General features: G+C 36.8%; 1 protein-coding gene across 2 annotated transcripts in view; it reads right to left on the bottom strand.

Annotated features, from left to right (window-relative positions):
- kat6a (K(lysine) acetyltransferase 6A) overlaps nt 1–21,333 on the bottom strand; it is a 57,352-nt gene that overhangs the window by 14,502 nt on the left and 21,517 nt on the right. For both annotated transcript variants that reach the window (XM_077241588.1, XM_077241589.1), the window contains exons 3-10: nt 14,767–14,875; nt 14,007–14,122; nt 12,474–12,555; nt 12,165–12,279; nt 11,710–12,065; nt 10,039–10,154; nt 2,329–2,444; nt 1,466–1,607 (exon numbers count right to left, since the gene is read on the bottom strand). In XM_077241588.1, coding sequence (XP_077097703.1) covers nt 1,466–1,607; nt 2,329–2,444; nt 10,039–10,154; nt 11,710–12,065; nt 12,165–12,279; nt 12,474–12,555; nt 14,007–14,122; nt 14,767–14,875 — 1,152 coding nt within the window. The remainder of the gene's footprint in view (nt 1–1,465; nt 1,608–2,328; nt 2,445–10,038; nt 10,155–11,709; nt 12,066–12,164; nt 12,280–12,473; nt 12,556–14,006; nt 14,123–14,766; nt 14,876–21,333) is intronic.

The following is a 21,333-nucleotide window of genomic DNA, read 5'->3' as shown; positions in this document are numbered from 1 at the left end:
TGGACAGTGACTTTCTTCTAGAGCTGCTGTACAGCAAAAACAATCGTTGCATTATTTTCCTGTTATCACTGTAAAGCTGCTTTGAAACAATCATTATTGTAAAACTATATAAATGAAGGTGACTTGACTTGGTCCCATGTTGTTGCTTAGAGTGAGAGGGAAAATATATTATTTTATAAAATACTATTATACAGGCTATGTCGATAAGCATTGCATTAGATAGGGTTAGGTACCTAATTCTTTATTTTTAAGGGCACTAACCAAATTACGTCAGTACTACGGAGTACCGACTCGCATTAAACCAATTGGTTCCAAACTTCAGTACATGAGAACACATCTGGGTGCGAGTGTAAGGTACGTTATAGAAAGATTGAGAGAGAGAACGTGACGTCGACCTAGCAACTTATTCAAACAACACACAGGGCAATGGCGAACTGAAAAACGTTCTTAAGTGTGGTTATATTTCACAAAAATAGATGCAGACAATGCATCTAGACGCTATTTTAAATATTTGTAATACTAAATGCAAGGCTGGCAATGGTAACACATCTAACCTTAGGAAGCACCTAATCAAACAAGATATATTTAAAACCTCAAGAGTTCTGTATTTGCCGAAATTTAGGGGCCTATGATTTCCACGATGCAGAAAACACAGACGGAATCACAGAATCCAGTCATAAAAACTGAATTTATTGTATAACGTGGAATTTCTTGAATATGTCAAATTTTTGAAGAATAAATAAAAAGCAGGTTAGTACACTTAAAACAATTCATGATATAAACCAGTGTCTGTGAATATTAAACTGCAAAAAGTATTTAAATACGAATCCTGCATGTTCTGCGTATCTCTGTGCAAATGAATGGTGTAGGAGCAGTTTCATTTAAAACTTTTAAATGACCAGCAGGGACCCCTGGAAAAAAGGGCCAGAAAAGGATTATCTGTTCATATAGATAGCAGTCTGTAAGCTGCTTTCTGTAGAGAAGAATTTGAGAATCATATGGTTTTCAATCCTCAAACTCTGAGAGTGTGAACTTAACCATGTAAGCACAGTTAATTCTGGACAGACAGAACTGATTTAGACCACACCGATACAGACCTGTATGTAACGTTTACACCTAAATGTTCTTTTGTAGAAACACAATGGCTATAGTAAATCACCATAGTGATTCTAAGACAATGAGCGCTTACCACTCTTCATTTATTACCCTGCTGTGCGGCACCATTGCTAAGGGCAGGAAGTGGGCGGATGTTATTGCCTGAGACAGTGTGGGAGCGTGCGTGCCTACAGTGTGAATGAGATTTCCTTTGTTGGCTCAGCACGTACGAAAACACACGTGCAGGTGCATGACTATTATTGATGAGCATATGCCTGTGATGCCAGGTGTGTACAAACAAAGAGGTGTATGCGCGAGTGTCTGTGTGCATTTGTGGTTTTTATCCGGAGTGGAGATTTCTTTTCCTCACCTCGAACACGGACACATCGTCCTTCCTGTAGATCTCGTTGGCAGGCGGGTGAAACCAGCTGCACTTTCGCATGTGCTGGTAGAGAATGCTGCGGCTCTTCATGTAGCGTAGACAGAACTCACAGAGGTAAAGCTTAGGGAGCCTGTCAAATCGAAACAATCACACATCAGTATTTAAAGCCTAATTTTTTTTTTTAAATTTAAAAAAAAAAAAACTAAAATCAAGGTGCAGAAACATAATAGCATGCGCATATAATATATTTATATATATATATATATATATATATATATATATATATATATATATATATATAAACACACTATTATACTATTTATTCATATAAATTTACTTTATATTTTTCATTTTAGTTTAAGTTTTAGTAATATTGTTATGTGATTGTCATTTTTTTTTTTTTTGCATTTCTATTTAGCTTCTATTTTAGTGTAATTAATTCTAGTACTTTATATTTCAGCTTTATTTAAAAAAATAATAATTAAAAACTATTTTTATAGTTTTAGTTAAAAATAACACCACATTTATCTGCATTTATACAAATTATCATGTTAAATTGACCAAATACTTCAATATTAAAAAAATGTGATCATCCAAGGTTGCTTGTCGGTTTAGATCATGACAAGAAAATACCAATCCATAAAAAGTATGTCAACCAGCAAAGAGTCCATAGGTATTGATGATGGAGATAACTTTTAAATGGCCACATATAATTCAATAAATCAAAATGAATATAATTCTAAATGCATATTTTTGAAAACAAAAAGATTAACATGTTGAAGCCGCATTAAACATCATAATGGGATTATTATTTTTTCATCATGGTGATTATGGCACTTGTTGTTTGTTACCTGCTGTACTCCTGTGGGTATGGAGAGGAGTACCACGTCTGTATTTCATACTTCCCAAACTCTATAACTGATGGGCATCGCATCTGGGGGTCCGGTGGACCAGTCACTCCGACTTTCTGTAAGAGTTCAAGCACAAGAAAGTTAAGAAAAAGATACCAGTGGACACATTTACAATTTAGAGACTGCTAGGCCACTATGGGACCCAGAGCGCCCTGCCACACACAGAAGAGAACAAAGTTACTCTTTTACACAAGAAATGTGTCGAGGCTCTGACTTTTGTTGTAATAATCAAAAACAGTTTTTCAAAAGCATACAGCTCCCCACTAAGGCTTACAAGATTATTATTAGCTCTTATCCGCAGACCAACTGGAAATTGAGAGCATCTGCCACTCACCAGCCTGCTGACACTCAGTAGCTGCTCTGCATCTCAATAACATATGCAATCCATTTATTCCAAATACGAACTAGAGGTGAAACAGCTTGTGTTGAACCACCGTTCAGATCATGTCGTGTTGGTTTAAAAAAAAGTGTGTGAATTGTAACATTTCCATGTTCAAGAGTAAGTATTTTAAGGGAAACTACGAAACACAAATGCAAACAAGCAAATACAAATATGAGCAGGTCTATACTTAATGTAACAAGTTCTACTAGAAATCAAGCTGCACATGAATCAATGCAAATGTTCATGGCCACATTCAGATGCACTAAATAAAATATTGTTTTTGACCCATGTATCCTTGTTTTGTAATAAATAAGTATTTGTACCCAATATTTTATATTCCAGTGAAATTTAACTATTCTCGATTCCATTTTCGATACCACAGCTAAAACACCAAACTAATATATAATTCAAAGATTATTAAAGACAGGTAAACAGTCATTAATAATAAAAAAAAGAACAAATAGTTAAACAAGCAATTGCACAAAATAAATAAATACAACAGAACAAAGATTAAATAATCAGTGCTTTTAAAGCTTTTCAGGTAGGTCTATCATCAGTAGCCTTCAGGTACAGAAATTTAATAAAGTAATCAAATGTAAAATAACACTGCATATAATCTTCACAGTACAAATAAAATAAAGTTTAATCCTTATTGAAGTTACAAAAAAGTTATTCAGTGAAGAGCAGGTAGTGATTTTCTCTGTCTTTTGTAGTTTGATTAACATTAAAAACACAGACAGCAACAGGAATATTAGGCTATATTAGCAACAGGAATATTAGGACTAATGCATTGATCCAATAATGATACACAGGCGTTCTTTCTCTACTGCTTACTTAAGAGATAAATTTGCATGAATTTGTCCGTTTAGGTGCAAGGAGACGTGAAAGAGAATTCATTTTATTATTTGCACGCTGTCTTGAGACGCGCAGCTGTGCGCTTTGGGTGTGTGCGCGCACAATTCCAATTTATTTATAAAGCACATAATAATACAACAAAGTTCACCATAGTGCTACACAAACAATAAACCATTAAAATATAACAAACATAAATAACTATAAATAAAGAATATGTATATATCTACTCTCAGATTGTTAGACCCACAGACTCTTACTCCACAGTCCACAAAAACTTCTCACACCGCGTGCACGAGTTCTCCATCAATTTGACCCTTCGCAGGGAGTTTGATTGACAGGCGATCTGACCAATCATAATCCGCCATCCGCAGAATCCGCCATTTTTGTCCGACAAATCGAGATGGTTCTCACTGCGGAACATGAAATCCACGGGGAGGAGTCGGATCCAGATCCAACTCCTCCCACCTTACATACACCTAAACCTAGCCAACTCCGCCCCCTGATCCCTAAACACACCCCTCATCCCTAAACCCAACCCTAATCCTACCCATCTCCACCCCTTGGATCTTGATCCGACTCCTCCCCGTGGATCTCATGTACTGCATTGAGGTGCTACTGGACAAAGCAGTCAAGAGAGTTAGTAGATTAACATTGGAGGATTTGAACTTGAAAAACAAAGTGTACTGACGTCTTTCCGTGGTTAAAATAAACTTCCTTCTTATTTTCATTCATGTTTATTTATTTTATGCTATAAATTAACTAGAAGGAAGAGATGATCGGTTCATGAGCAGCTTTAAATGAGGCGCTACAGCGATCTGTCAGACACATTAAAGAGCCACAAAACGATATTTATTGTTCACATTTCTTTAGAAAATAACCAAATGTTTAAGTTGAGACTGTTTCATATCAAAAGTAACCTGGTCTGTCCTGTCTGTCAGTGTGTTGTCAGTGTCCTCTCTGCTCCGCGATGTATTTTTCACTGCGTGAGAACATGGTGTGTCGTGAGAGCAGCGTAGCTTGTCAGACATAGCAACAGTAACTAAAGGGGACGGATCTTCACGAATGGTCAATTGAATGCCTAAATCGGCGAGGCTTGAAAATGCAAAACTTGAGGCGTGCAAATGGCAAACTTTCGTGACCATGCAGCACTGGCCCAATAGGGACACTGACAGTTCCTTACTGTACGTTCACACTGCCGCCGACTTGAGCGACAAAGAAGCTCTGGCCGCCTTGCCAAGGACACTTGTCAAAAAGTACGGGGAAGCTTGTTGACGCTTTGGCCGCTCTGACGTAGCAGGGAGAAGAGAAGTGTCACAACATTAAATGTAATAAACAGAAAAAACAACCAATATATTGAAGAAACATTTTATAATGACAGCATTTTTATAACCGTTTTGGTCACATTTGATCGGGGGAAAAAAATTTATAATTAGCTATAATTATTATTATTTGCATTATTATTTGCATTAGTGCAACTGGTCAAATCGGTGTTACCGTGAGCAAATGAATTTCATTCCCACTTGAAACGAGCGTTCGTAAATATTTCAAATAAAAGTTGCGCTCATTCTCAAACGTGTATCACTGGATCATGGATAATCGCGAAGTTGTTGTGTTTGGTGCTGCTGTATTGTATTTGCGGAGAAGACGTTGGACTCAGAGATTTTGGGTTCATGACACCCTCCAGGACCGTTATCTATATGCAAACAACGTGATATCATAAATGATAGGAAACCCAGCAACAGTGATGGTTAGGTTTTCCTCCATTTTCTCGGAACTAAGGTTTGGTAGGAACGAAAGTTTACATGGTATGTTTCTCTGGAATCAGCCAGTGCGGGGGACGTCTATATTCCGATTGGTTGCTGGCTTTTGCCGCTGCTTGCCGCTGAACCGCGTCATTACCATAAAGTTGAGCTACTTTCAACTTTCTGATTGACGCTCAAAACGCGACGCCGATGGATTTGACGCTCCTTGCAGCTGAGAGAAGCCAGCTTCCATTGAAGATGAATGACTTCCGGTAGCTTTGGAAGCTCAAGTCGGCGGCGGTGTGAACGTACAGTTATACTGTCTTTTACGCTGAAAGGCGCGCCTGCATCCGCCATTTTCAGCACTGAATGAATGACAGGGTACCTGCTGTAACATTGCGCAAGATAAATAAGAGGATGACATCTAGTGGAGAAGACTAGTAATAAGATTAATGTCAATCATATATTATGTTCAAAGTTTGCGGAAATAAATACGGGGGAAAATATATGTATAATATATCAATAATATATTATTATTAAAACATATATTATGTATATATAAAAATACATAATATATAGAAATCAATATCAAATTGACCACATTTTAAAAAAAGATTAATTGAAAAATCTAATTTTTTTGTGTGCCCAGCCCTAGTTTTTATTAGATAAATCAGGATTTGAACCTGGTTGTGCTTGCTAAATTAAATTGTATCCCTAAACTGGTAATAGGGATGGGACGATTACCGGTTTCACTATAAACCACGATAAATTGTACTGACGGTTAGTAATATCGTTTAAAATTCAATTATCATTTAAACCGTGTTTGATTATCGCGATTTTAATAACTCACTATAAATCCTATCCAGCCAGCAAAAATCTGACGCAGGAACGCAATGTTTTTTTTTTTTTTATTCGAGAAGGAATGGCGGAAGGCGGTGACCGTGTTCGGGAGATTTATCAGCCTTTTAAGAGGACCAAATCTGAGGTGTCGTCATATTTGGCATTTACAAAAATCCTGAGGGAAACTTAATCGATGATGGTCACTCTGTCTGCAGAACATGCACAAAAAATTTGCTGCGATCGGGGTAAACACTTCAAATCTGCCGAGTCGCCCTGTGTGACCATCATCCACTGTTGTAGCGAACGCAAGGCAAGTTAACTTTGACCTCAATACTAAAACTACGTCTGGGAAATAATTGGGCACTAAATGTTGTTTTGAGTTGAAATATTTGATCTCACTCACTTGAAATAAACGTGAAGCTTCCGCGAAGAAAAGTTTGCAGCAGGTGGCGTTGACCCAAAGACGAACGAACAAGTTCAAACAAGACTATTAAGAGTGACATTTAAGAGATAATAATGTATATTCATTGTACACTTATTACACCGATTTTTTTTTTACCACATAATTACGGGGACATATTGAATAGAGATTAATGTCTCTATTCGTACCTGTTAAATCCATTTTGTACAGCGTACAAAACTCGTCCAGACAAGATGATCACAACAATATTATCAAATTCTGTAAACAATAAATCAACTCCAATTTCATTTTCAATACAATCAAAAACGGTGACGCAAGACGGCAAGTTGTATTTGAATCAGATTTGAATTAAATGAGAGCGCGCGTCCGTTGTGATACATGGATGTGCGCTGAGTTATAATGCGTTGCTATTGACAACGGTCATTATAAGGAAGGAAATGCCACAGAATAGAATCTTTATTGTCAAACTACAGCATGGTATTCTTCCTTTCTGTCTGCTCAACACAAGCGTGCTGGTTCTTTCTGATGCAGTGTGTGCAAATATGATTGTCTCTCTCTGGGTTAGTGTGTGTTTTTCTTCGATTGATGGCCTCAGGCAGTCAGAGTGGCTGCTTCTGCTGGGAGCTTCAAATCACACACAAATCAGCCAATCAGTCTACACATGTGCATTTGTGTTTGTGTGTATCACTAAGAGAGGCACCAGCTGTCAAGATAATGGAAACTCTCAAATCCCCCACATTACATTCTGCAGAGATAAAGGCCTTGACAGCTTCCAAGCCTTCACTAATATAGCAAAACAAAATTCAGTGACTGCAAACAAGCTATGGGCATCCCTACCATCAAGCATACAATTTGTAGACCAGATTCGGTTTAATTTTTATTGAGGGCTATCAAAGTTTACACATTAAGTATATGGATTTAATTAAATGTTGTTGTTTTTTTTTAAAGCAGAACCAAGTAACTTTTTTACCTAAACCGAACAGCTTTGGAGTCATTGTAATGTTTTTATTACTGATTTCGTGTTGAATGGTGGTCGTCTCGCACCCCCCTGGTGCCTGTGAGCCGCAAAACCACCCTTGAAACTTTGGGCCGGCGGGCGCCGGCCTCAGTGTTAGGAAGTATCGTGTGATATCAGGTCTCGCGAGGTAACGAATTGCTTTACGGCACTGCACGCGTATACGCCCCCATCCAGGATACGGCTAGCTATAAGAACAACTATCGTCCCATGGCAAAGCTGGCATATAAGAAGCAGAAAGCTAGAAAAGCATTTTCGGAGGAATCGAGAAAGAGGAAATGGCAGACTGACCGAGCGAGGAGTCAGACACGAGTAAACATCGGACCTGCGTTTTCAGAATGGCGAAAAAAACGAAGAAAGCGCGGTAGGAAGAGTCAAGAAAAAGGTAACGAGAATCTGGCAAACGAGGAACCGGACAAGAGTCCTACTCGCTCAGTCTTTCACTGTTAAAGTTGATTCCTGCGATTATCATGAGAACAGTTGTCAATATCTCACATAATTATCAGGACATAAATAAGCCTACATGTTGTAAATAGTGTAAATGAGCGCAATTTGCAAACTATTATGATAAATTGCAATAATCATGTCTAACAACATCATAACGGATAGGGCTGGGTATTGACACAAATTTCACAATTCGATTCGATTTCGATTCACAAGCTTGCAATTCGATTAGATTTCGATTCGATTCGATTCAATATTGATTATTTTGGATATCAGGTATAATACATGGCACATTTTCTCAAGGAAAACAAATCTCTTAACCAATGCTGTAAACTATGGGAGTCAGTTGTATCATTAAAATTGTTTCATTTGCCTACTATAGCCTAATATTAAAGGTAAAGTTACACTTTTATTTATTTTTCTAATAATAAAGTTATATGAAATATAAATATTTAGATGGTGGCTGTCATAAAAACTTGCCAGATTTATTCAAACATGCATTAAATATTGAAAAACAAAATAATTATAAAATAACATAAAATGCATATGTAATATGGTGCATATATTTAGCAAAATGCTCCTCTCTAGAGTTAATTTTTCTAGCTGACTAACGAGTTCATGGTCACTGGATATGGTGTTTCTGAGGTAAATGTGACGTTACATGACATTGTTTACAAGCTGTTTCACTGACGTCTTTCCTCGGTTGAAACAATGATTGAGCGATTCCATGTGACAACAAGGATTTCGATAAGTTATACTCTATCTTTTAACACACTTTCAGATGCTCATTCATGTTTATTTCACGCTGTAACTGGTAATATTAAGGCGGAAGAGAAGATTATGTGTGCTCGGCGCTGCTGCTTCTCTTGAGCTGCACCAGAGCGATCTCACGCCACAGCGCCAAAACGGTATTTATGTTTTTGAATTTCGTAAGAAAATGGACGTAATTTGAAATCTGAGACTTTGTTTCATATAAATAGTAACAAAGCACAAAGATTATTGCGTTTATTGGATGGGATGCGCGCTACAATGTTCCATTCATTCATCAACTGAAAACAGGATGACTAATCGATGCTTGGGATTTAAGAATCGATATCGGTTCGTAAAAATGAGAATCGATTAAAACCGAGAAATCTATATTTTTTACCCAGCCCTAATAACGGACATTGTTACGAAATCAGGGCTCTCAAGTGTCACGCATTGAGCGTGACAGTCACTCATTTCGGTCTCATTTCGGTCTTTTGTCACGCTCTCCCGCCACACATTGTATTTCTCACGCTGAAAAACTATTTGTAATATATTTAATATGCCAAAACTCTGGCCGCGCCACTCTCACTGCGGAACCGGCAGGAATCAAGCGCGTCTCCTCTTGTGTTGTTCGTCGAGCTACACAATAGCCAATCAGAAAATAGCACTATTGTATCTGGGTAAGATTTAATGCAACAACCAATGACAAAAATGTATCTGTCGGCTGGATGTCACTCTTGCCTGTCTTCAAAACTTGAGAGCCCTGCGAAATAATGCGACGTACATGATACACTTTATTGGTGTCATCTGGCATTTAGGCTCAGGTAAGCCTAACGCGGTAGGCTACTTTATTATTATGAAGTGCAGAGGCCGTGAGTGGTGTTTACGACAGTAACGTTAAATACAAGTACTCTACAGCGACTCTAGGGATCGCTGTTTGACAAAAACAGAAATCCTGCATAGTGGCGCTTTAAATGAGATGAATTCATTTTTTTTTTTAACAGTTTCATTCTGTTCTGTGTGATTTCAAAAAAATTGAACTACAGAGCAAGTGTCTCTCTCTCACACACAGTCCCTAGAGGAGCACATTTCTCAGTAAATGGAGAAGGACATTCTTTACAGATTATTATTTTAAATTCAGATGGGACAGGAATTTGCATTTGTAAGACAAAATTTAATGATGTTTCCCCCTCCCTTTTTGTACCTGTAATGCCAGTTCCTGAATGTGCCTGAAGAGCTCCACGTCTTTCTCAGTTAGGTTTTCATGTCCTGGCAACTTGTCTTCTTCCTCCCGCCAGTTGTCTCCACACTCCTGATTGTCTGTGATGCAAACAGACACCAAGACAGTTAAAACAGCCAGACAGTGAGTGCAAGTACAAAACTGAAGGTACAAAGCAAACACTAATAAAAGAGATGGCAGATTCACATTTATTCGTACTTTTCATTTTACACTGATTTAATTAGGCACAATGTGACAAGTTTTATTTAATTTGAATGAATTATGTGTATTGTCACATTATATATGTCTTATATATATATAAAAGAATATGTCACATTATTACTGAATTACATTTATTTAAGACAGAATTCTGTCTTCAAATAACAGTAAAGACAATTATAATGTTACAAAGATTTGTATTTTAAAAAAATGCTGATCATTTGAACTTTCCATTCAATTGAAGAACCCTTTCCACAAAAAACATTGCAGGGCTCCATACTAATAATGCCAGGTTCACACATACTCCGTTTGCAGTGAGAATGCAGTATGTACTATAATACATATGAGGTGCAGAAGCGGCACAGGCAGCAAATGTGCTTTCACATATGCCGCGTTTACAGGGCGCAACTGATCCAGAGACGTTTACCACAAATACAAAATTGATTTATTACTTTTTATTTCAAATCCACAAGTTGTTACTGAAAATGTTTTTTTCAGCATCGTGATTCTCTTTGTACACAGTAGTTATACAATCTTTCATAGACATAAACGTTCTATTTAAACATTATTCAATTTATTACTTCTTTATATATTTACATATTAAGTTGCTCAAGCACGTAGCAAAACCTTTAAACATAGCCTATTCTTTTCTTATGTTAAAATCACAAATTTAAAATTGACAAAAATAGCTAGACTAACTCTGATGCTTTTTCTTTTGCATATAATACTTTAAACAAGAAATCCTGTGGGTCAAAAAGCCATGTGTTGACTGTGAAACACAGTGGAGTTTAATTATATGTGTTTGTGGTGAAATTACTACACACTAAATACGCACTGGTGTATATGCAAACATGGCATAACATTTGAGAGCAGTTCTACAGATGATGGGACCAGCACCGGATTTGTTAGAGCTTCTATAGTATCATACTGAACTGACAGACAGCCTCAGTGATTATAAAAGGAGCACTCTTTAATTCCTTTATGTGTAATTCACATTAAATGTTTTTCTTCATGTGAAATTGTGACTTCTACACACTCTTCATACTCAAGTATAAAAGTACTTTGTCACAAAAGTGATTTCTTGATTTGATATTTTATAAAAGTGATTGCATAATGTGTAAATATAAATTCAGCAATAATAATAATAATTTGTTACATTTTTATAGTAGCGTTCCGTATAAAAGCGTCCCGCTTTCGTTTTTCATCTGCCGTTTGATGTTTCTCATATGCAACAGAAATGACAGCTCTTATCAGTTGGACAATGTGGTGGTAACACCAGTGCAACCTCTAACAAAATTTAGTCACAGGACAAAAGGTTGAAAAATGTGACCCTTTGGTTGCAGTCTGGAGCCCTGCATTGTGCAATTGTTTCCAACATTGATAATAATAATAGTTTCTAGAACCCCAAATGGGGGGGGCTAAACTGACCCATCTCACCTCCTGTCCTGTCATCGTGCTCGCCTTTGCGGTTGCTCTTCTTGCGTATACGATATTGCTGGGAATAGTCCACCACTTCAGCGCGGGCTTTCCGCCCGTCCGGGGATGGTGTGAAAAACTTGCTGAGAGCGTCAATCAGACCCTTTGTTTTCTTGTTAAAACGCAGGCCACCATGCCCAGAATCTTCTTCTCGGAGAGAGAACAGCATGCGATCGTCACCAGGGTAACCTTCGCATGAGGAGCTCGAGGAAGAGTGTGGGGAGGAGGAGCCTTGTGAACACCGATCCACCCCTCCGGTGCCCCGCCTTCTCCTGCCACGCCCACCACCTCGAAGCTTCTTAAAAGGTCGTCCCGGTCTAAGAACAAGAAAACTTGTAGTAGTCTTATGAAAACTTGTGCAAATAATTTCAACAGTTCTGCAATCATGGTCAAAGAGAATCAAACAGTTAATATACCTGCCCTTTGGTCGCCCCAGTGGTGCATTGTATCGCCGTTTGATTTGTGCTGCTTTTTCATGTAAGAGCTTTCTTCCCTTTTTTCTAGGCCGACAGATCTGACAGATCCACATGCCTGCAGAGCAGCAATCAAGAATGATTACTTGGAAGTATAATTAGACAGAAAACTAATTTTTGTGTGAAGGATTTCATCAACACAATATGCATTTAATAGAAAAAATGTTAAATTAAACATTATGAGGCTTAGACACAAATCCACTGATTACACTGTAGTAGAAATGGCCTGCATTTGAGTGTGTGGGCACTCACCTTTTGGCATTCGCATCAGTGGGGGGTCACAACACTCCATGTGGAAACCTCGGTCACAGGAGTCACAGAACAACATGTTGTCCTGTAGAATACAAATGCACACAGACAACAAGAGTCAAGGACCCTAATTATGAATTTTTACCATTTTGAATGCTAGGAGTTTGTGACCGCTTGCTTTTCAGATCTTCAGTTAAAGAGATGTGATAAGGAACGCAAGGCTATGGTTAAGTTATAAAAAAGTTATTTTTATGTAAACCAAGAAATGCTTCATGTAAACATTACACAAACAGAAATCTGTGGTATCAGGACACAATGTTGACAGGGTAATACGCCCCAATACTGCCCCACTGTTGTACGACACTAGGACGGTATGATGATATGTATCTTAGGGTATAAAAGGTCTATCATTGGAGATTTTGCTATATTGTGTACATCACGGTACGTAAACATATACGTGTAGCACGGCACAACACTGCATCGGATCGCAAATTCAGCACTCTTTCACGTCTTATTGTGCTTGAATGGTCGAATACACACAATTGTCAAAATGGCCATCGTAAGGAGTGTTCATGTAAATACAGTGGGTTATGTCTCAAATGAAAGGAAACACTTGGTTGTAAATTAAATGTGTATCAGTATAATAGATCTGTGCATTCTGTCTTAAAGTGATAGCAGTATAATATACCTGCTGCTCTCTGTCATTAATGTTAATCAAACAACAAAAGACAAAGAGAAAATAACTTCCAGCTCGACTCTTTCCTCCTGACTGAATAACTTTTGTAGCTTTAATAAGATTAAAATGTATTTATGCATGTAAGTAATTCATATTGTTAAGACTATGCAGTACTTTTTTGTTAATTTGATTATTCATTTTCTGTTTCTTTGTATTTAACTACATGTTAAATAAAATTAATGTACCTGAAAAACTTAATCCGTTAATAAAATGTATAGTGATATATACATTGTTATCCTGGAAAAGATGATCATATTCTGAAATAGGATTTTGGTCATATCACCCTACTACATGTAGGTCATACTACATACTGAAAAAGTAGTTTCTTTCCCCATCACCAGTGAAGTACATACTTAAGTGCATAATTTAAGTCTATATACTACTATTCAAAAGTTGGGGTCAGAATGTTTTTTTGAAAAATTCAGACTTTTATTCAGCACGGATGCATTATATTTCTGAAAAGATACAGTGAAGACTTAAGATTTGAAATGCTGTTCCGTTTGAACTTTCTATTCAGCAAAAGAATACTGAAAAAGTTCAGTTTCTATAGAAATATTAAGCAACTGTTTTCAACATTGATGATGATAATAATAATAATAATAATAATAATAATAATAATAATAATAAATCTTAAGCACCAAATCATTATTAGATCAAATAAATGCAGCTTTGGTGATCATAAGAGACTTTTAAAAACATTAGATTTTTTTTAAACCTTTTGAACAGTAGCGTAAATGAGGACGCAGCCTAAATTAACATGATCTGGCAGCAACAATGAGAAAGACCCTGGAAAAACCTACTGCATTTTTTCCTTGGTCCTGGCAGCTGCTGCAGGTCTTGCACTCAATACATTGCCACCACAGAGCTTTGACCCGTGCAGTGAGCTCCGGAGAGAACTTCAGACAGGATGGGTGCCCTGAGAAGACAGAATGAAACAACCTTAAAAAACCTGAATAAAGCAAGCCTCATCACGATGAGAAGACAGACAGTCCCATTCATGCTTTCTACTCTTATCTTGACCCATAATTATTGTTGAGGGTATTTGTTGAGTTTTGAAAATCAAATTTATAACCTTTTGAAACCTTTAAGAGATGTGCAATTAAAATTAGTATTGTATATCCACTGAACAAGCAAATTCAATCTTAAAATAATTCACATATATAAGATTATTTCGCCAAATTTAACATGTTTTATCCAAAACATACATATACACTGAAATTGGTTAACATACCAACATATTAATACATACGCATTAGAGGTCAATCGATATAGGATTTTGTTTGTACGACAATATTGCGTTTAAAGAAAGGCAATAAACAGATCATTGTGCCGAAATAAATTAATTTGATGTAGCGTGTAAAAACATGTGTTTTGCCATCCCCAAATGTAAAACTTTTTTAGACCTAAAACTGAATACAAGAAGAATAATCTGTATTTTAAAATGTAATAAATTGTTTAGCAGATCCCTTTGTCCACAACTACTTCCAGTATACTTGGTGTTTTTAATATTTCAAAATAAAATGATAAAATTGTTCAAATGAACTTTCACCCCTTCCTTACCGCTGTTCCCACAGTCTGCACAGGAGATTAGCTCTTCAGGCTTCTTGTCACGGTTCTGTTCCTTGGTCCCCAAACAGAAACTACAGATGGGTATGGGCTCTGCCACAGGCTGAGAGAGAAAAACAGCAAATAATTTAATAAATAATATTAATATTTAATATTAATACATAAACTTCACAAAAATGGCTAAGCAGATCCAAATAATACAGTGAAACAGAGGTCTTATACCTCTCCACAGAGAAAGATTTAGAAAAGCCTGAAGCAAATAGATCGGCTTTTACATTGTTTAGGATTTTTTTTGATCCAAAAATCTTAATTTTTGAGATTTTAATATGCAAACGACACATTTCTGAGCGCTTTATTAAACAGAAATTTGCTGTTGGTGTATTAGCCTAAAACAACATGCTCGCCAGATTGTTTATCTAAATAGCCCTATGTTGTTAGAAAATACTGTTTACCAGGTTTTAGGTTATTTCCTTAATTTAAATTTTTTTTGTCTTTTTTTAAATTAAAACTAACATCATAAAATATGATTTTTTTTTTACTTTGAGCAATTCTGGAGCTATAATTGACTCTTCTTAGGAGCATATAAAACAAAACAGCTCCTTGGAAAAAATGAAATGTAATATTTTAGTAGTTATAAACAAAGGTTTATTTTAATTCAGATTTAGGGCAGCAATTGTATTCATAATGTCAAAATAAAACCGACGGAATGTTACTTGGAGGCATTATAGCCTACTATTCGATGGTTGCAGTTAGTGTTACTACAGTTAATCCATGGTGAATGTTGCTGATCTGTGGACACTGGATAGTTCATTCATGTTTCTTTCTGGTTTCCACGTCAGTGCTGTTTGATCCGTTAATAACGGAGAAATGTGAATGTTTCTCAGTAGATCTCGCAGGAGTCGCAGCGATGTTATTACTTCTGTGGCAAGTTCAAATGCGTCCTTTACTGGATCTCTTATTAGCACTGTGTAGTAACAGTGCCGCTTGATCAAGATCGGCTCGAGCTGCTTTGGTCCAAACTGATAAACGGTCCGTCAACCACACAATAACGAGCAGTTTCGTTCCGCTTGCATTACGTTTGCCATTTAATGTTGGGCAATGTTGTTGTGGCTCTGGCGGATTATGAGAGCGCTTACCACTTTTATGTTTATTTATTTGCTAATAAACATCTAAATAATTACAGCTCTGTGAAAATTAATTATGATCTCTGCGAGAGAAGTTCTGTGTAAAGCACAGATAAAAACAGTGCTCTGTCAGCAGATATTTCATAATCTAGACGGACAAAAACATTATTAATAATTCTCATAACATGCCAGAAGACATGGACTCAGTAATTGCGTTGATGTATTCGCGGTTTTATTTCTCTGACAATGGTTGTACTCCAGTGAATATTCCAGCCTGTTCTATTCTCTTAACTCTTTAGCTTAAACACACAAACCTTCTAAAACTGTAGTTTATGCTTATATTTGTAGGGAGTTGATAGACTCCACTGTCATTTGTTTATGATGTTCTCCATTTGAAAACATTAGACTTTTTAAATTAATTTTGCCTGTTGTTAATATTAATGCTGTTGTTATGTAATAAAAAGATGCAACTGGGATTATTAAGCTACACTAAAGTAGTGATGTTTTTTTTTATTCAGGCGGTTTAGAATGTTTTATGCTTTTTTAAATTTTGTTAGGAGTATTTTTACATGCTATATTCGTTACCTGTTTGTTTACCTGATTAATGATTCTATTGAAAAGAGACACTTCAGTGACAGTGCAAAAAAAGTGCACTCTTTCAGACTATTTATTGATGTAGAAGTGTGTTTTGTTTTGTATGCAAGGAGGGAGTGATATTTCAGAAATTACAGTATTAAAAATGTGTTAAACAGTTTGTTCAGTTCAGTGTAGCAATAACTGTCAAAAACAGAAATAAACCAACAAATAAATATAGGTTCAGTATATTGGTTATCGGGCACATAAACATAAAAATAATTGGTATCTGTAATAAACAAAATCAATATTGGTTGATCTCTAACTCTATTGAGAGTAAGGTGGCATATGGTGCAAAGTTACTTCTAGAATGTTTGAAGTGGACCATCGAAATAAAGTATTACCCAGAGTTTTGATAATCAAAGAGGCTGCAATGGGCATGATCACAGTGATTGTGTGGGCCTAGAGGTGGGATTATTGTCAGGGTGTGGGCACAAAAGCATGTGTTGATGCTTATTCTAAGCCACACCATCTGACATTTGCTTCTGTAGCAACATTAATCTTTCAGTGTGTCCAAGAGAGACCCACCCACGATGCAGTATGCCTCATACACACACACAGATACATGTGAGTGCAAGGAGAAGTTCAAGAAGAGTAGAACGCATGTTTCTTTTTTACAACATTGTTGTACAACATTACAGCCAATGGAACAGTACAAATATGAAGATTGCTACTATGGTTTTGAATGTGACTCAATCAAATAGGCTATTATGGCAGTAGCTCTAAAGAAAAACTCAGTGGGTATTAGACAGGAAGTGTGTTCAAATAGCGTTCTTGACTGGCTAGTAAGAAATGTCAGATTTAGGCTGGGAGAAAAAAGGTCAGCGCGCATATGAGGGTGTTTCTATGGTGTGTGTGTGTGTGTGTGTGTGTGTGTGTGTGTGTGTGTGTGTGTGTGTGTGTGTGTGTGTGTGTGTGTGTGTGTGTGTGTGTGTGTGTGTGTGTGTGTGTGTGTGTGTGTGTGTGTGTGTGTGTGTGTGTGTCCACGCAGGGAGGAGAGAGGACAGTGTGATTTATTGGGTTCATTTTCCTCTGACTCAGGTCCACACACATCCATACTCAAGGGTGGGACTCTGAGAAAGAAAACCAAACCCTTACATACAGCTCTCTTGTTGTTAAAATGCACTTAAAGAAGCACATTTGATTAGGCTATATCTAGGTAAACAAAAGCAATTAACTGCATATTGGGTGCTCTGCCACTCATGCATGGTCGCAAAAGCTATCGTAGAAAGACGTGAAGAGTTTTTACCAGCTCTACATGTCTCAATGCAGTTTCTTAGAGTTTTGAAAAAATGAAAGAGTTTAAGGTAGATGAACTAAAACGGAGCAAAAATCTAAGTTCACCAGACAGAGTGCCAAAATCTGATTTGCTGGTATAAAAAAAACACAACAAAAAACTCTCGTTTAAAAACCCTGGGGTTGGAAAGATTTTTTTTTTTTTTTTTTGTAAGAAGTCTCTTATGCTCACCAAGGTGGCATTTATTTGATAAATAGAGCAAAATAATATTTAAAAATGAAATTTCTATTTTAATATATTTTACAAAGTAATTTATTCCTGTGATGGCAAACATGATTTTTAGCAGATTAAGATTTAGTAGATGATTAATCCAGTCTGAAGGGTTACATGGTGTTGAAAACAGTTGTCTTGCTAAATATTTTTGTGCAAACGATACATTTTTTCAGGAATCTTTGATGCAAAGTAACAGCCTTTATTTGAAATAGAAATCTTTTGCCACATTATAAAAGTGTTTACTGTCACTTTTGATCTATTTAATGCATCCTTACTGAATAAGTTAATAAGTTAATCTTACTGACCCCAAACTTTAGAACAGTAGTCTATTTTTTTGTATACTACTAATACTATTATTACTACGACACACAACTTAGGATACTGCTTGATAGCACATGATAATTGTTTTTGTTCAGAACAAGTCAGGACAAATAGCAAACCTGGGCAGTTTGCGGACACACCTTGAGTTCATACAACAACTCTTTCATTCTTCAAAAAGACCAGCAAAACAACTTAGATGAGAAGAGCAAACTATTCACAAAGCAAAATTAAAGCACAGCTGCCAGGCAGCAGACAGACCACCACAGGAAATCTAAAAATATTTCATGTAGGAAAGAAAAATTATTCTTACAGAAGCGCATCTGACAGGACAAAAGCCGCCCCCTCACACTCACACGCGCGCGCATACACACACACACGCACGCACACACACACCAATCTGCCAGTTTTTCACCATTCTAATGAAGCCTTCAATTTCCTCTTAATGTACACAAAGCTGAGTGCATGTGCGTGGGCAATCAGGACACTGGAAACCCGAATGAGTAGATGGGGATACAACAGGAATGGCAGGGGGTGGAAGAACAAAACCTAATGTCCTTGTCTCTGGCTCTGTCAAGGTTCTCATTAACATGTGAAATTCATTTCTGCATTCATGCAGCCCCCCACCCATCACCCACAAGGCCCTGTGCAAGAACCTCAATGATCAACGTAAAGGGGGAGACAGCTGGAAACACTCACACACACTAAAAAACACAACCAAACACAAACAAGTGAGAGAAAGGAAACTGAAAGAAAAAAACAAGAGGGTAGAGACATCCAGATGCAACAATACTGTCAAACGACAAAGCAGGCTCTCACTGTCTCACTGGTTCTGCACACAACCAAAATAACAACACGTCTTATGGATGGGAATATGGGGGGTTCTCAGCCTTGACCTTAAGTTGTAATTGCCAAGCATGGTACTACAACATTTGTTGTCTTAGATACTCCCAGCCGCACCAGTAAAACAGAAGTACCACTTCATCAATATCAAATGTAACAACTGTAAACAGTACTGTGAGTGAAAAATAGACACCATTCGACAAACAGATAGATAATAGAATCACGGTTTTTCTTTTTTTCAAATAGAGATTACGATTCTCCCATGATTCTAAAGAGACAACCAAACAAAACAACATGTAATTTACTAGAGGTTCTGACAAAATGTTAATTGCTGTAGACTTTTTTTTTAAATTAGTTATTTGAATTATTATTATTTTGTAAATCAGTTTGAATGAGTGATTCAAAGAATCACAAATAAAGGCTTCACTTGTTTCACAACTCGAGATAGGGCTGCACAATTAATCGAATTTCTAATTGCGATTATGATTACGGATGCCCTGATTACGTAATCGTTCAAATCCGCGATTACAAAAGAAAATCCACTCTGCGTGTGTGTGTTTCGAGCATAATTATGCTATGAGAGGCGAATCACGACAACTTCAGAAAACCCAGCACAATATGACATACCAGGCAGTGACGTAAGTGTACGCTGAAATAAAAAGTCTTTCACCTCAGAAAAACATACTTTACTGTCCTGTCAGCCGTTATACTGTGCTCGTAGCGCGCACTCTTCAATTGCACGCGCAAATGCGGCGGCGCGCGCTGTGTATGGCTTCACTGTATGAAGTGCAAAAGAAACTAAGAGCAACGTCGTTACAATGTAAATTTGTAAGTCACGAAATAAAAGTAAAATACCAATAAATCACGTGTTAGGTGAGAAGGATTTGCATGCAGGTATGATTTTCATTCTATTCAACAGGAGCTGTTTCATTAACAGTTCTTGTTAGTATTGTGTATTTACCATGGTAAGTGTCGTTTCCATAACCCCAAAATGCCACTTTATCTTCACTTTGTGTTATTTTTTTATATTTTTAAATGACTGTGGTGGCTCATATCAACATTGTATTAACAAAAACTAGTTTGGGACTGCTATTTAATTGCTTTAGTAGTCCTAATGTTTTTCTAGTCTTTACTAGGATTCATTCTTACAATTTATGTGTAACCTATGTTAAGTAAAGGGGGACAGTACTTGTGAGTGTTGACAATTATTCTGTAAACATGTACTATAATATGCCTATATATATATTCAATGTAAATTGTGATAATCGTAATTAATAATCGCAATTACAATTTAAAGGGAATAATCGGCAATTATGATTTTTGTCATAATCGTGCAGCTCTTACTCGAAGAATCAGCAGTTTTGAACGAATCTCTCGAATGAATGATTCAATGACAAATACAGGGACTTTGTTAACAGTCACTTGTTGCTAACTAGTGGCGTAACAATGCAATTGATACAATCTTTATTTGAAGCATCAAATTCTTTCAAAAGGTGACTTACTCTATTTTGATCTCTACCATACACAAGTGTTGATATCCGAATTATAAACTATTATGACTATCCCAGTATATCTGTGATTTTTAATTATTTTAACACAGCAATAATGGCACTGTGTGGTTGAAAAGTAATTTGTGAAGCCGTTCCATACCTATAGGCTACATGACAACTCTTGGTCAGCAGCAGTGCCAGCAGAGATCTAAATGATCGCTGTGATCATAGGCTACTTGTCAAAGGTTTAATACAAACGGGCGAATCGTTGTCGCTTAGTAATAAGATTGCGTGGGTGTTTGAAGTGAGACTGCGATCTTTTAACGATTAATCATGCAATTCTAATAGATAGACATTCTTTTAACAGATTTCCTCTAATTCTAAAAGACCGTTCACAGTAACACAAACAATAAAACACCTTTCAGATTGGGTACAACTGCCAAAATGCCTCCTGCTGACTTGAGAAGCAATGAGAAATGAAGCCCATTTGTTGATATATCAAGTCAGGGTGGCTTCACAAATAGAAGAGCCAAACAAGTCATCATACTATGTGTAGACCCTACCTGGTAGACCATCTAAAATAAGGGATTCAGATTTGGAGGTCACGCTAGTGACACCAACGACATGTACTGTAGTTGCAAAT

Source organism: Siphateles boraxobius, unplaced genomic scaffold, assembly GCF_051911475.1.
Source record: "Siphateles boraxobius isolate OS27281-9 unplaced genomic scaffold, OSU_SipBor_1 24, whole genome shotgun sequence".
NCBI classification, from domain to species: domain Eukaryota; kingdom Metazoa; phylum Chordata; class Actinopteri; order Cypriniformes; family Leuciscidae; genus Siphateles; species Siphateles boraxobius.
The sequence above is the reverse complement of the archived record's forward strand: the minus strand, read 5'-3'. Positions and strand labels throughout refer to the sequence as shown.